Here is a 13,776-nt window from a genome sequence, read left to right on the forward strand (position 1 = left end):
TTTGTCCTCGATGTACCTCAGTCAGAGTAACATTTTTAAATTGATGCACAAGGGTTTAAAAAAAAGCGGCAGACGACGGAATGTTATTCTTACCTCTACGGTCAGGGCAAATGATGCTTCTTGCTCGGTTTCATTTCCCAGTGCATTTTGTTTCGTTCGTCGTTTAGAGTACTTGTTTGCCATTGTTTGACTTCGTATAAACAACCAAGCTCTCACAAATACAGTCTGAATGCATTATTCCATCGAGTGTATTCAGTCAAAGGATTTGTGCTAACATTAGGATTTAAAGTGCATGTGTGCGCGTGTACTGTTTTCTATACTGACCGTGTGTATTCAGCTGAACGGGAAACGCTCTGCGTATCATATGAGAAACTTTCACTGTTCACATGACCGATAGACTTGTGGTCATGTGCCTCATGTGTTAAATGAAAACGCTGACGCTTTTAACCACCGAAAAGACTGTTCTCCTCTCTTAGGTTGTGTAAAAGAATAGTTTTCGTTTCGAGCAGCAAATGTTGCTTTGCTTGCGATTTCTAAAATAATGTTCCTCTAGAGGGCGCTATGCGGCTCATAAAGGCAGATTCTCAATCAAATCACACGGCTTTTTTGGTTTAATAAAGTTGTGTGTAATCTACAATGTATAATATTTTAAATGAATTCTAATTCCACGGATTGGTAACTGAAATGTAAAATGAAATGCACCATAGCAATTACTATAAAATGATATGTAAAAATGAGTAACCAATTAATTGTAAAGGACTGTGATTGGTCCATCCTTAACAGCGCCGAGAAACGTAACAAGTATCACATGAGAGAGCAGGGTCGCGTGCCTTGTATTATATTATAGCTAAGATTATATATAGATTTTGATCATAATAAGTAATGCTATAATATTTAGTAAAATTACAAAAGTTACCTTTTAATGTAGTTAAAAGTAAAAGTAAAAAGTACTATATTAAAAGTAAAAGTAGCCTGCTGATCGATGAATTATTGTTTGGAAGTTTTCCTCTCTGTCCTGCAGTTGCCACGCCCCATTTTTCTTTGCCACTCAGTTCCCCATGCAGTTCACCACACCTTCAACTAATTAGCCTCAATCAGCCACAGACTTCATTAGACAGCAGCACCTGTACACACAGCCCCTTCCTTTTGTTCATGCCACATGGAGAAATCCTTGTGTGTTGCTGCTGGAAATGACATGTCTCCTGCCTTGTGTGCGTGTTATTGAACTATTTAAGTTCCATACGTTTCTACTGTTAGATTGAACAGTTTAACTTGGTTTATATTGCTCATGTGACTCACTGTGGTAATTGTAAGAATGTGCATTTGAGTATTTATAGGCATTACCAGTTTTTTTAATTACGGGGCAGAGAAAATGTATGTATTGACTTTGTAGGCTAGCTAATTTCCTGCATTCTAAGTTCTTGTACGAATGTTTGATTGTCATTCAGATGAATTGTGGTCTTGTATTGTGGCATTATGGAGCTAATTGTATCCCATATCCTTTTCCCTCCTAGAAACCACACACATACACATACCTAATAAAGACGTTGTGTAATTAAAGTGACTGGACTGGACTGTTCTTACCGACACACATCTCAAGCCAGCCACCTACTGTACACATCCCTCTCAAACCTCCTTTTCAATTATCGTTTAACTATTATTTTTTTCTAAATATGATCCATCCGACTTGTCAAAATAGGCTACATGGGGGTTTAGCCTAATCTAGACAGAAGATTAAAGAGGTTAAAAATCAGTCTGACACTTATTTATTATGAGAATGTATTGATTTACAAGTAAAAAAAAAAAAGTTATCTAGTTTAGCATCTAGTTTTTCTTTAATTTGTCAGCTAAAACAATTTTATTTCTACAAAAGTTAACAGAAATATGTATATATAGGATGTATCTTCATTCACAAACAAGATTGTCTCGTTCAGACTAAAAAGTCGTAGGCTACTATTCATTCAGTAGATTCACAAACAATGAAATGCTTCATAAGCCACATGCACATGATGTTTTAGTCAGTCTGTGGAGGCAGGAAAAGGCACTAGAGTTGTGCACTTTAAAAATAAGAGACTTTAGTGAACAAACAATATGAGTCAGAATGATTCATTCACTAAAAGATTCATTCAACACACATAGATTCATTCATGAACCACTAATTTAGAGCAGTTCCTAATAATGATGCTGGCCTTAACAAACACCTCTTCAACAAAGATGAAAAATATAGGCCTAACTGTGAATGAAGATAATAATGGTATAGAGGCAAATAGGTCTACATGTAACATAGAGCTCATGCTGCTCTAATTGACCTACTGCTGATTTCAAGTGTTTTTTTAAACGATCCTCAACATCAGCTTGAGTTGATATTTGAAATCAACACAACTGTTTCTGAAGCCTTGATACCTGTTCACACATGCTACAAGCTCTTTTACATCTCTACAATTTGATAAGATTCATCAATTTGTCCAGTTTGGAAAGTGTTTTTCCAGTCAACATCATGGAGCAGCGTCGCCCAAGAAGAACCAGGGCTCTTCCCACACACATGAGGGGATTCTTGGTGGAGGACGTCTCTTCCAGTCCGGACCCCTGTGAGCTTTCACAGCTGGCGGCTGTAACAGTAGTCAGGTTAGATCACATTTACAGCTGTATCTCTGCCAGAGCTCAAAGACCCACAGGTTTGGAGGAGCGCTACTTGAAGAACGCTGCTGTCCTTCCTGACATCCGTCCAGCAGTCTCAGTCTCTTCAGTGGACGTGCGTCAGCAGGATGAGCCTATCTCCATCCACGGCTACAGCGTAGAGGCCTACCAGGACATCTACCGCTCTGCGGTGGAGCCCATGATGAAGACACTATAGTCTTAATATGTGCTTTATAAATAAATTGAACATTGAACAAGAGTATCTTTCACTCTGTCCCCAGCATTTCAGCCAAGCAAAAGGTTCAAGATATAACGAGTTCCTTTAAAGCTGAGAATTTGGGCTTGGCCAAACATTCACATCCAGTTACCCTTCTGCAAAGGAAATACCAGCATCTCAAAGGACTGCCTCTTCATGCCTTTTCCCAGGTTCAGCCATTATTGCTTATAGGCTCTGATCATCACCACTTGATCATCCCCATGGAGCCAGTGTGCTTCGGCCCAATAGGCGGGCCAGCTGCTATAAGGACCAGGGCCCGGTTTCCCAAAGCGTTCTTATCTCTAAGTAGTTCTTAACCTATTCCTTAACCTCTCTCTTAACCTTATGGGACGGTTCCCGAAACGTTCGTACGCTAAGTATATCTTTTGTAAGTCACACTTTCGTAAGGTTGGTCTGGACCACTCTTAGCTTTACCTTATCACTGTTGCAGGTCTCTATGAATATAATTCTGAAGTTTTAATACACCCAGACAGTATTAAATTAGGCTAATTCAAGTGTTTTCATGCAAAGAATAAAATTGTCATTACACTGATTGTTGTTAGATTTTTTATTATATTATTATATTTCAACTATTTCTGAAGTGCTTCATTTATAAAGATCACCGCTTTCTCACATAAACAGCCCCTGCACGAGAGAATAATTGATTATCGAGCCATCGATATCAAACAATTCAGCACCATCGCCACGGACAGCGCCGGGTAACGTCGCACATAAGAAGGTATATCTTAAGCAGCTTCCTAAGGTATGGTTCGGGGAACACACTTAGGAACATAAACACCTTTGGTAAGATATATCTTTCGAGCTCTCTTAGCGCGCTAAGAGTGAGCGTTATCGGGAAACCGGGCCCAGATAAGGCTGGGCACTGCAAGGGTCAGCTAATGTCCTCCAGCACCAAATCCTAGAGCAACAATGCCTTTTCACATCTGTGACTTCCACCTCGTATTGTGATTTCTCTCTTTTGTGAAATCACTTCTCGGAGATCTTTGATGCCAGAAATATTAGACTTTATTTTCCAACAAAGCCGAGCACCTTCTGCAGAAGGTCGCTCCAGATTTTTGCTCCGCTCACACATATATATACCATACATCCTTTTCCAAAGATGGTAACACACCCTATAGATATTTTTGGGTAAATGATTTGCATGTGACGAATACTAGAATATAATTCTCTGCTGCAAGCAACATTCCAGGCCTGCCTTAAGGCTTCAGAAAGTCAAGCCAAAGTCACACACAGAGGAAATAATAGTGTACAAATATATAGCTAAATTACTTATTTTCTAAATAATAAAATCTTCCACATTCCCTCCTCTGGGCCTTTTCCAGAGCGCTCAGTTATGCTACCTAGTGACTAAACTGAGTCACCCATTCTCCTTTCCAATGACTAGATCCTTAAGGACCCCCAATACTGCACGTTTTTCTTTGTCTCCCTAATCAAACACATCTGATTCAACTCATCAGCTCATTAACCCATGTGATGAGCTGATGAGTTGAATCAGGTGCATGTGTTTGATTAGGGAGACAAAGAAAACGTGCAGTGTTGGGGGTCCTTCAGGAGCAGGGTTGAAGAACACTGGACTAGATTATGCCACCACACTCTGGAGGAGCATAAGAACCAAACATCTCTCTCCATACATTTTTCTTTCTTTCAATGGACAGAATAAAAGATTCTTCACTCCCTAATCAAAAATTAAACATTGTTATATGTGTATACACTTGGTTCAGCATTGCCTGTTATTATCACAGTTATGTAGAGTATGTCAAACATAAAATCCATTATACTATTAAAAGTTTTTCTTGCGGTGTAGAGATCTTTGACCCAGACACTTTGCACATCGTAGAGGGTCACCCTTGGGGAGGGGTTAGGCTCATCAATCATGTTCTTCGTCCTCATTAGAGGTACTTGAATCAGCATTCAAAGTTTGTGAATATCAGTTAAGTTTATAAGCCTAATTTTAATAATATATGATTTGGCTGCCCTCTAAATTAGTTTTCCTCATCTTGATATTTCAGCATTTCCATTTGTTTAACTGTGGTTTTGACAACTAGTGATCTTAATATGGGAAGTACACAACAGAAGAATAACCCCCTTTCAATATTGCAACTCCAAAAAACATTCCTAATTTAGCAAACCATGCTCATAATTCTCCAAACTTTGAATCAAGTTTTCCTTAACTTCTGCTCTTAAGCTTTTTTGAATCAATTGTATTCGCTAAATGTTCCTCCCTGCGCAGTATTATTTGGTAAAAGTGCAACACTGATCTCCAAACAAAAGTCATTCTACTTCAGATAAAGCATCACAATAAATCTCTGCTGATTATAGAAAATATAATTGATCCATTCTGCGTTTTTGTTTTGCGTGATCCATATGATTATTGATTCAAAATAGGGCTGGGTAAAAATAACTAATTCTCATTTTTATGAAGGAATATCAATTCTTAAATTGGAAGAATCAAACTTTTAGTCAGTCATTTTTAGTTGATGAACGAGCAGAACATTGTAGTGCACCTTCTATCCAATAAATCGCAATTTGCTTTTGTGCTTTGTTATAAAGTTTCAGATTTCAAATTATGTCAATAATATTATCAAATTTAAACAATAAATACCATTTTGACATTTTTAATGTTGCGTGTTGTAGTTAAGCGGTTCTTAACTGAATACCATTTCTTCCTTTTTACTAATTTCTAAATAAACTATCATGAATAAACTAATCATGTCTCCTGTAATCACTCAAACTAAGAAAGCTTGAGAGCAATGTTACATTTACCTCATAAAAGTCATTCACACATTCAGTACATTTCTTTTTCTGTATATCTGAATAAATCTAACAATCTAAAAGTTTTTATATCAACCATTTAAAACAAAGTTAGCATTATAACTTAATTATTATTAACTGTGATCTTAAAGGATTTGCTATCCTGTGAATCCCTCTGGTGGACAACATTAGTACTGATCTCTGAATCGAATTGACTTAAATGTCTGGTGCTTTTTTTTTAACGATTACATTTTTTAATGATTATTATATTACTGATAATATAGCCACATCAAACTCAAATTCACTGATTCATGGTACCTTATTTCATGCTTTAACGGTTGAATTTTAAACTTCCATTTTGTAGCTAAGCAGTATACATTATAATATCACTTGTTAAATGGTTATTTAATAATTACATTCAGTCCTGCATGAACAGATTCGGTTTGTTTGCAGATTCGATGTGCGCTCACGCGCTCGCGTCCGCGCGCGTCCATATGAGTGATTCAAATTTTATTTGTTATGGCGACGGGGACGCGTGATATGAATTCTGACTGCAAGTCTGCAAATATCAACACTTTGATCGCTGTCTGCTGGCTGAGACTCGACTCGATTTTTGCTGAATATTTTCTGTGCTGATCTTGAGAGTTTGAAGCTGTTCGGAGGATTTCAGAGAAGAAACTTTTATTCCAGAAGGAGATCGGAGAATATAACGTTATCCCCTAACGTTACATCGTTGTATTTTTTAAAACTTCATATTATTTCTGAGGACTCTATTTGATTGTTGTTTTCTTATTTTAGAGGGAGTTTGGAGTTTTGTTTAATTTATTTATTTATTTTTTGGGAGGGGTATTTCTGAGGAGCATTGTATTGTATTTTGTATTGTTTTTCTTGCTGTTTGAAGGATGCCAGGCCCACATGTTTCTGTGCCCACAGGTCCGGCTCACAGGGAGAGAGAGTGGCAGAGAGACAGCCAGCAGAGCCCAGATGATGGACGTCCGGCACTGAAGAGACAGCGTAGTTCTAGCGCTCAGCACGACTCCCATCAGAGCGCCGAAAATGAGATGCCAGTGAGAAAGAGGAGGAGGAGGATGGATACGTCTGAGGGTAAATCAAATGACCATTGGAGAATATCACTGGAGTGTCATTAATTACCATATTTGACCACACCATATTATATCAAAATATAATTTTTGAAGTTCTTCCTCCTGCAGATCAGCAGGTTCAAACCCCTCCAGCTCCAGTCCACCACAGTCCAGCACTTTCCCGGAACTGGTTTGAGGTATTGGCCCTAATAAGCTACACATGAATTTGAATATTAATATTTGGATGATTTTGACACCTTTTTGTGCATTTGTTTTAAATGTTCTTTGTTTATTGTGATATGGAAAGAAATCAGGGTCAAATCTCTTCTATGTGCTCTATGTATATCATCAGCCTGTTAGTAGTGAGGAAAGTGATAGTCAGGAGAGACAGAGGAAGAAGAGTAGGTCTGTAGATCTGATCACTCTTCACTGGAGTTCTGGAGAGCATCTCTCTCTTCACAGCAGTGGCTCAGGTCAGGGTCAGAAAGTGGAGGATCAGACCACTGCAACCATTAGTGAGAGACACGCTGAGGGTAAATCCAATGACCAGTTGACAATGTGTAAATGCTCTGTTTATTAGTGCTCTGTACATCATATAGTCTACATCATTTTCAGCTAGATATGAGTATCCATTAATGGAAAACGTGCCATTCATGGGAACTGAATTAATTAAGGGAATTTTTCTGTTCCCTTGGATGAAGTGCCATTAATTACCATATGTTACAAATTCACACCTATATCAAAATCCCAAAGTTTGATCAAAGTTATGATTTTTTCCAGGACATGTCTTAAATATTTAACAGAACTTTTTGTTTTATTTTAAGAATTCATGTAGTAACTGAAGAATCACCATAATATGACTATGCAGTGTTTCATATTTTTTTATTGCATTTAAACATGCTTTTGTTTGATATTCCTTGCTCTATCCGGTGGTCTTGAAGATCATCAGGTTCGAACCCCTCCAGCTCCAGTCCATCACAGTCCAGTCGGTCCAGCACCAGGTCACAACAACAGAGCGGACGAGACAACTGAGGGTGAGTTTACGGCCATGACCTCAAACATTAAACTCACTGCTGTCCATGCAACTAAATTGAATCATCTTTTTGCAGACAACATTCTGAGCCGGTATGAGATGGGCAGCATGCTTGGTGAGGGATCATTCGGCTCTGTTTATGAAGGGAAACGCTTGGAGGATGGCCTTGAGGTATCGTCATTTTCTTACCATATTTAGCCAGCAAATTATTTTGTCTCACTACATCCATTTCAAGTCTTTTTGTGTATATTTTCCCACTATTTACTGCATTTGACATGTTAGAAATGTAACAATGTTTTTTTGTTTTTTTGCTTGATCAGGTGGCAGTGAAAATTGCCACAAAGCCGCAGAACCTGAAATACATCAACATTGTAAGTAGCCTACACTCACTATGTTGTTTTCAAATTAAAATATGTAAACATAATGACAACACCTTCATATAATAATGATCTTTCTTCCAGCCTGGACATCCCGCACCCTTACCATTAGAGGTCGGCCTATTAATCTTGGCTAATAGGGGCCCCAAAGTCTCAGAGATCATTGAGTTGCTGGACTGGCAGGACCAGCCTGACCAATATATCATGGTCTTGGAGCGTCCCTCACCCTGTGAAGATCTGTGGCATTTTTGGAATCGTCACGACGGCATCCTAGATGAGGACACAGCGCGGTCTATCATGGCGCAGGCAACACTGGCTGCTCATATGTGCTGTCGCCGTGGAGTGTTCCACCGGGATGTTAAGCTGGAGAACCTGCTGGTCAACACAGAAACGCTTGAGGTCAAACTGATCGACTTCGGGTGCGGGGATCTCCTGCAGGAATCTGGCTATGAAAGTTTCTGTGGTATGAATTATGAATCAAACCTGTAGTTTGGGACTTAAGTTCTAGTGACTAGTTCAATTGGAATCATATTAAACCATATCTCACATTTGAGGCAGCATTTTTTTTAATTAAAAACACCAGATGTTTTTACCACATGCTATGGTATTTCATGCTATGGTTCTTACCCATCAGACAAATCTTTTTTCTGCAGGCACTCTATCCTACCGCCCACCTGAGAACTGCGCAGAGGGCAAGTACCACGGGAAACCAGCTACCGTGTGGTCTCTGGGAGTGCTCTTATTCCTGTTGGTGTGTGGACGCTTTCCAGAACCAATAGACAGGCAAATGATTGACATAGACATCTGGTCTGATCCTGGCTTGTCCAACGGTAAGATGGCATTCATCACAACAAAGAAGACCAACTGTAATTTAAATCATACAAAACAAAGAAAGTACGAAAAAGTAACACCTGAGCCAAGTGGCTGTATAGAAGATAGATATTGGATAATACAAGCATTTCTTCTGATTTTCTGACCGTACTTTATAGAATAGTCGAATCTTACAGCTTAATACAAAGACAGCAGGTGTAAAGTTGAAGGTAATAATCTGACTCGCTTCTGTCGTTCTGCACAGAATGCTGCCTCCTGATTCGATCCCTCCTGAAGGAAAGCCCAAGACAACGGATTTATTTGAGGAAAATCCTTCGACATGAATGGTTTAAGGTAATGAGCCTAAGATCAGCTGCAAATGATTTTGAAGATTATATTCACTTTTCATTTTAAAGATTTTAAAAATGTTTTCTTCTAATTGTAATCTATGACTGTAACCTTTTTTGTTTGTTTGTTTCAGGTCACAGAATAAGACGTGAAGAGCAACGTCAGGATTCCTCTCTTAGCCGCCCCAGAAGTTCCTGTGAAAGCTGCTTCTGCCACGGCCCTCTCCGAAGGATCTCCAGAGAACACCATCTTTGTATTCTTGAATAATGGCTGTTATTGTTCATGAACTATTATTGTATATACATTTTATATAAATTTTATATAAAGAGCCCCATCCGCCGCTGACTCCGCCCAGCCCAGAGCTTTGTTCGCCGTGGTTTCCGTCCAGCCCAGAGCCTGCACATAGCCATCAGAAACAGCGGAGGAGGGACAAGACCTCCAGTCTCCCCAAAGAACCAGAGGCGGAGCCTCAGATGACCTTATTTGAATGTTTCACTTGGTGGGATCGTCTCACTGAGCAGAGTGCCGCGTTCCCGGTAGATTCCGGGGAGACAGCAGCATCCACTCGCTCTCGAACACGGAGGAGGAGAAGGAAGATGCCCTCCGTGACAGTTCCGGTGGTCCCGAGTCCGGTGGTCCCAGTTCCGGTGGTCCCGGGTTCGGTAGTCTCGACTCCGGTGGTCCGGAGACGGAGGAAAAGGGCCTCTTTAGCTGATTGTCCGGTGGCTCCTAACACGGAGACCATCCCGGAGGTGACTGCCGTCACTGACGCACCGCCCAGGCTTCCTGCTCTGCCGGCCCCGCCCAAGCGGCTCGCCCTGCCGGCGCCACCCCAGCGACCGGTCACGTCTGCCGAGCCTGTGTCTTCGGACAAGATGGCCGCCGCCGAGCCTGTTCACGTCACGCCTGCCGAGCCTGTGTCTTCGGACAAGATGGCCGCCGCCGAGCCTGTTCACGTCACGTCTGCCGAGCCTGTGTCTTCGGACAAGATGGCCGCCGCCGAGACTGTTCATGTCATGCCTGCCGAGCCTGTGTCTTCGGACAAGATGGCCGCCGCCGAGCCTGTTCACATCACGTCTGCCGAGCCTGTGTCTTGATGACCGCCGCTGAGCCGATGGTGTCTGTTCCTGAGCCGATGGTGTCTGTTCCTGAGCCGGTGGTGTCTGTTCCTGAGCGGGTGGTGTCTGTTCCTGAGCCGGTGGTGTCTGTTCCTGAGCCGGTGGTGTCTGTTCCTGAGCGGGTGGTGTCTGTTCCTGAGCCGGAGGTGTCTGTTCCTGAGCCGGTGGTGTCTGTTCCTGAGCCGGTGGTGTCTGTTCCTGAGCCGGTGGTGTCTGTTCCTGAGCGGGTGGTGTCTGTTCCTGAGCCGGTGGTGTCTGTTCCTGAGCCGGTGGTGTCTGTTCCTGAGCCGGTGGTGTCTGTTCCTGAGCGGGTGGTGTCTGTTCCTGAGCCGGTGGTGTCTGTTCCTGAGCGGGTGGTGTCTGTTCCTGAGCCGGTGGTGTCTGTTCCTGAGCCGGTGGTGTCTGTTCCTGAGCCGGTGGTGTCTGTTCCTGAGCCGGTGGTGTCTGTTCCTGAGCGGGTGGTGTCTGTTCCTGAGCCGGTGGTGTCTGTTCCTGAGCCGGTGGTGTCTGTTCCTGTTCCTGAGCCGGTGGTGTTGGTTCCAGTTCCTGAGCCGGTGGTGTCTGTTCCTGAGCCGGTGGTGTCTGTTCCTGAGCCGGTGGTGTCTGTTCCTGAGCCGGTGGTGTCTGTTCCTGAGCGGGTGGTGTCTGTTCCTGAGCCGGTGGTGTCTGTTCCTGAGACGGTGGTGTCTGTTCCTGTTCCTGAGCCGGTGGTGTCTGTTCCTGTTCCTGAGCCGGTGGTGTCTGTTCCTGAGCCGATGGTGTCTGTTCCTGAGCGGGTGGTGTCTGTTCCTGAGCCGGTGGTGTCTGTTCCTGAGACGGTGGTGTCTGTTCCTGTTCCTGAGCCGGTGGTGTCTGTTCCAGTTCCTGAGCCGGTGGTGTCGGTTCCAGTTCCTGAGCCGGTGGTGTCTGTTCCAGTTCCTGAGCCGGTGGTGTCTGTTCCAGTGCCCTGGCTGTCCGATGGACTGTCGTCTTCGCCCTGGCCGCCAGATGAACTGTCACTCCCTGTCCCCGTTTCCCTCCATGGACCTGGCCCCCCATCCCTCCCCCTGATACTTAATACAAAGACAGCAGGTGTAAAGTTGAAGGTAATAATCTGACTCGCTTCTATCGTTCTGCACAGAATGCTGCCTCCTGATTCGATCCCTCCTGAAGGAAAGCCCAAGACAACGGATTTATTTGAGGAAAATCCTTCGACATGAATGGTTTAAGGTAATGAGCCTAAGATCAGCTGCAAATGATTTTGAAAATTATATTCACTTTTCATTTTATAGATTTTAAAAATGTTTTCTTCTAATTGTAATCTATGACTGTAACCTTTTTTGTTTGTTTGTTTCAGGTCACAGAATAAGACGTGAAGAGCAACGTCAGGATTCCTCTCTTAGCCGCCCCAGAAGTTCCTGTGAAAGCTGCTTCTGCCAAGGCCCTCTCCGAAGGATCTCCAGAGAACACCATCTTTGTATTCTTGAATAATGGCTGTTATTGTTCATTAACTATTATTGTATATACATTTTATATAAATTTTATTGTAATAAAATAAATAATATTTTATATAAACAATATTGGCGTACCTGATTTTGAGAAATGGTATGTGTGTTAGACCGCTTAACATTGTGATTGCTATCAGGACGTGAGGAGACTTTCAACTAGCATAACACAATTTTTTTTGTATACAATCACCTATTGCACCTCAGCATTTTCCAAACACTTTTATCTTTATATGGAAACAATTCTGTATTCTTCAGGAGGGGCAGGTCCTCTAACCACCTTATTTTGTATATACTTATATACAATTAAATTATAATAAAATCCATAATTTATATATACATGGGCCTATACACACAGGTTTCATATAGCAATTTATAGCTCATTTGCAAGGAGCAATAATAGATTAATAATAAAGTATTCGTTAGTTTTAGCTTTATGTATATTAAAGAAGCAAAACATGACATCCTTAACAAACCCGAGAACAACAAACAAAGAGAAACCCGGAAGCACATTGCAGTTAATAAAATGAGAAAATTCGTCCCAAAATAGTTGTATGAGGACAATCCCAGAAGATATGAGGAGCAGTTTCATCAGGGGCGCCACAGAAAGAACAACTTGTGTCTATATCTGACTTAAACCTTTTCAAAAAAGCTTTAGCAGGGTACAATTTGTGTAATAATTTGAGGGGTGCTATACCACAGAAATTTCAATCTTAACCGTTATATTTCATCAGAAAACGATCTGAAAACAGGGCTTTAAGTGTAAAATACCGAACTTGTCCTTTAAATGCTCGATATGTGTGATAAATATGAAATAAATCACATCTAAACTCAGACACAATCACATAAATACAGAAAAAAAAAACAACAATAATAATATTGAATCATTTATTATAATAAAAAATTATAATTTTCATATATGGTTATACAGCGAGACAAAAGGCAAGATATTATTCTGTTTGCTCTGTGAGTGAAGGTGAGTTTAAAGAGTGGTCTGACTTTGAAGAGTGGTCTGTATGTTTTCTTCAAAGACCTGAAGTAAAAAAGGTGATAATTCTTTAGAAAACTGTTTGTAGATCTCTGCGATAAGCACATCAGTTCCGGGTGATTTATTGTTTTTAAGTTCTATAATTGAGTTATTAACTTCTAATAAAGTAATTTCACTATAGCAGAGGTTTCTATCATTACCCGAAATAGTCTTGCAATTTTGAACAGATTCAAGAAAAGTAGCTGCCTCTTCAGAATAATATTGATGGTTAAAGATTACAGTAAAAATCAGCACAGAAATGTGCAACTTCTTGAGGGTTATTAGTCACTGTCCCGTCAATATTTAGAGTTTCAATTCGCTTCTTATTTTTATGAAGGAATATCAATTCTTAAAGTCAGTCATTTTTAAATTAAATCCCAGTTGTGCAGGTGGGGCATGTTGTCACACTGCGTTACAATCTTTTAGAAATATGCTATTCTATTCTATACTTTTTTTAATTCTATTGAGAAAACATGAGAAAAAGGTGAATAAAGACTGAGAGTCAATGCTCAGAAATGACTAATTATTAATGTTTTGAACTATGTTGTATAGCTGTGTTTTCCTGCGTTCGTAGTAAAAAATGCCATTATTTTATATGAAAAAGTTAATAATTGTATTTTATTGAGAAAATATTTTAGTTTGTCTTGTATGTTTGTTTGATTAGATCAGATAGCATTTTAAGCTGTCATATGGTCATGTTACCATGAACCCCACCTATGGGGCATGTTGTCACATTTCACTTCCATTCTTTGGAAATTAATGTGGGAAAAAATAAATACTCTGAACCCTAAGTAGATTTACACAAACTGAGAAAGTCAAAAAGTGTTACTTT

General features: G+C 40.8%; 2 protein-coding genes across 5 annotated transcripts in view; one reads left to right on the forward strand and one right to left on the reverse strand.

Annotated features, from left to right (window-relative positions):
• Positions 1-505, reverse strand: part of abcb6b (ATP binding cassette subfamily B member 6 (LAN blood group) b) — a 32,419-nt gene extending 31,914 nt beyond the window's left edge. The window contains exon 1 of one of the 4 annotated variants that reach the window (XM_084421351.1): positions 94-505. In XM_084421351.1, the coding sequence (XP_084277477.1) occupies positions 94-183 (90 nt within the window). In that variant the 5' untranslated portion in view covers positions 184-505. The remainder of the gene's footprint in view (positions 1-93) is intronic. The other 3 variants (XM_084421354.1, XM_084421352.1, XM_084421353.1) reach the window with 3 other exon arrangements.
• A 6,062-nt stretch (positions 506-6,567) lies between these two features.
• Positions 6,568-9,572, forward strand: LOC311297866 (serine/threonine-protein kinase pim-2-like; the record flags this gene model as incomplete). The annotated part of the gene is made up of 10 exons (XM_084420343.1): positions 6,568-6,769; positions 6,877-6,944; positions 7,100-7,280; positions 7,689-7,781; positions 7,857-7,951; positions 8,101-8,151; positions 8,242-8,620; positions 8,811-8,987; positions 9,233-9,321; positions 9,449-9,572. 10 exons carry the CDS (start codon positions 6,568-6,570, stop codon positions 9,458-9,460), a joined length of 1,347 nt encoding a protein of 448 aa, XP_084276469.1. The 3' UTR covers positions 9,461-9,572.
• Positions 9,573-13,776: the final 4,204 nt, after the last annotated feature.

Source organism: Rutilus rutilus (assembly GCF_951802725.1).
Source record: "Rutilus rutilus genome assembly, chromosome: 10".
Classification (NCBI taxonomy): Eukaryota; Metazoa; Chordata; class Actinopteri; order Cypriniformes; family Leuciscidae; genus Rutilus; species Rutilus rutilus.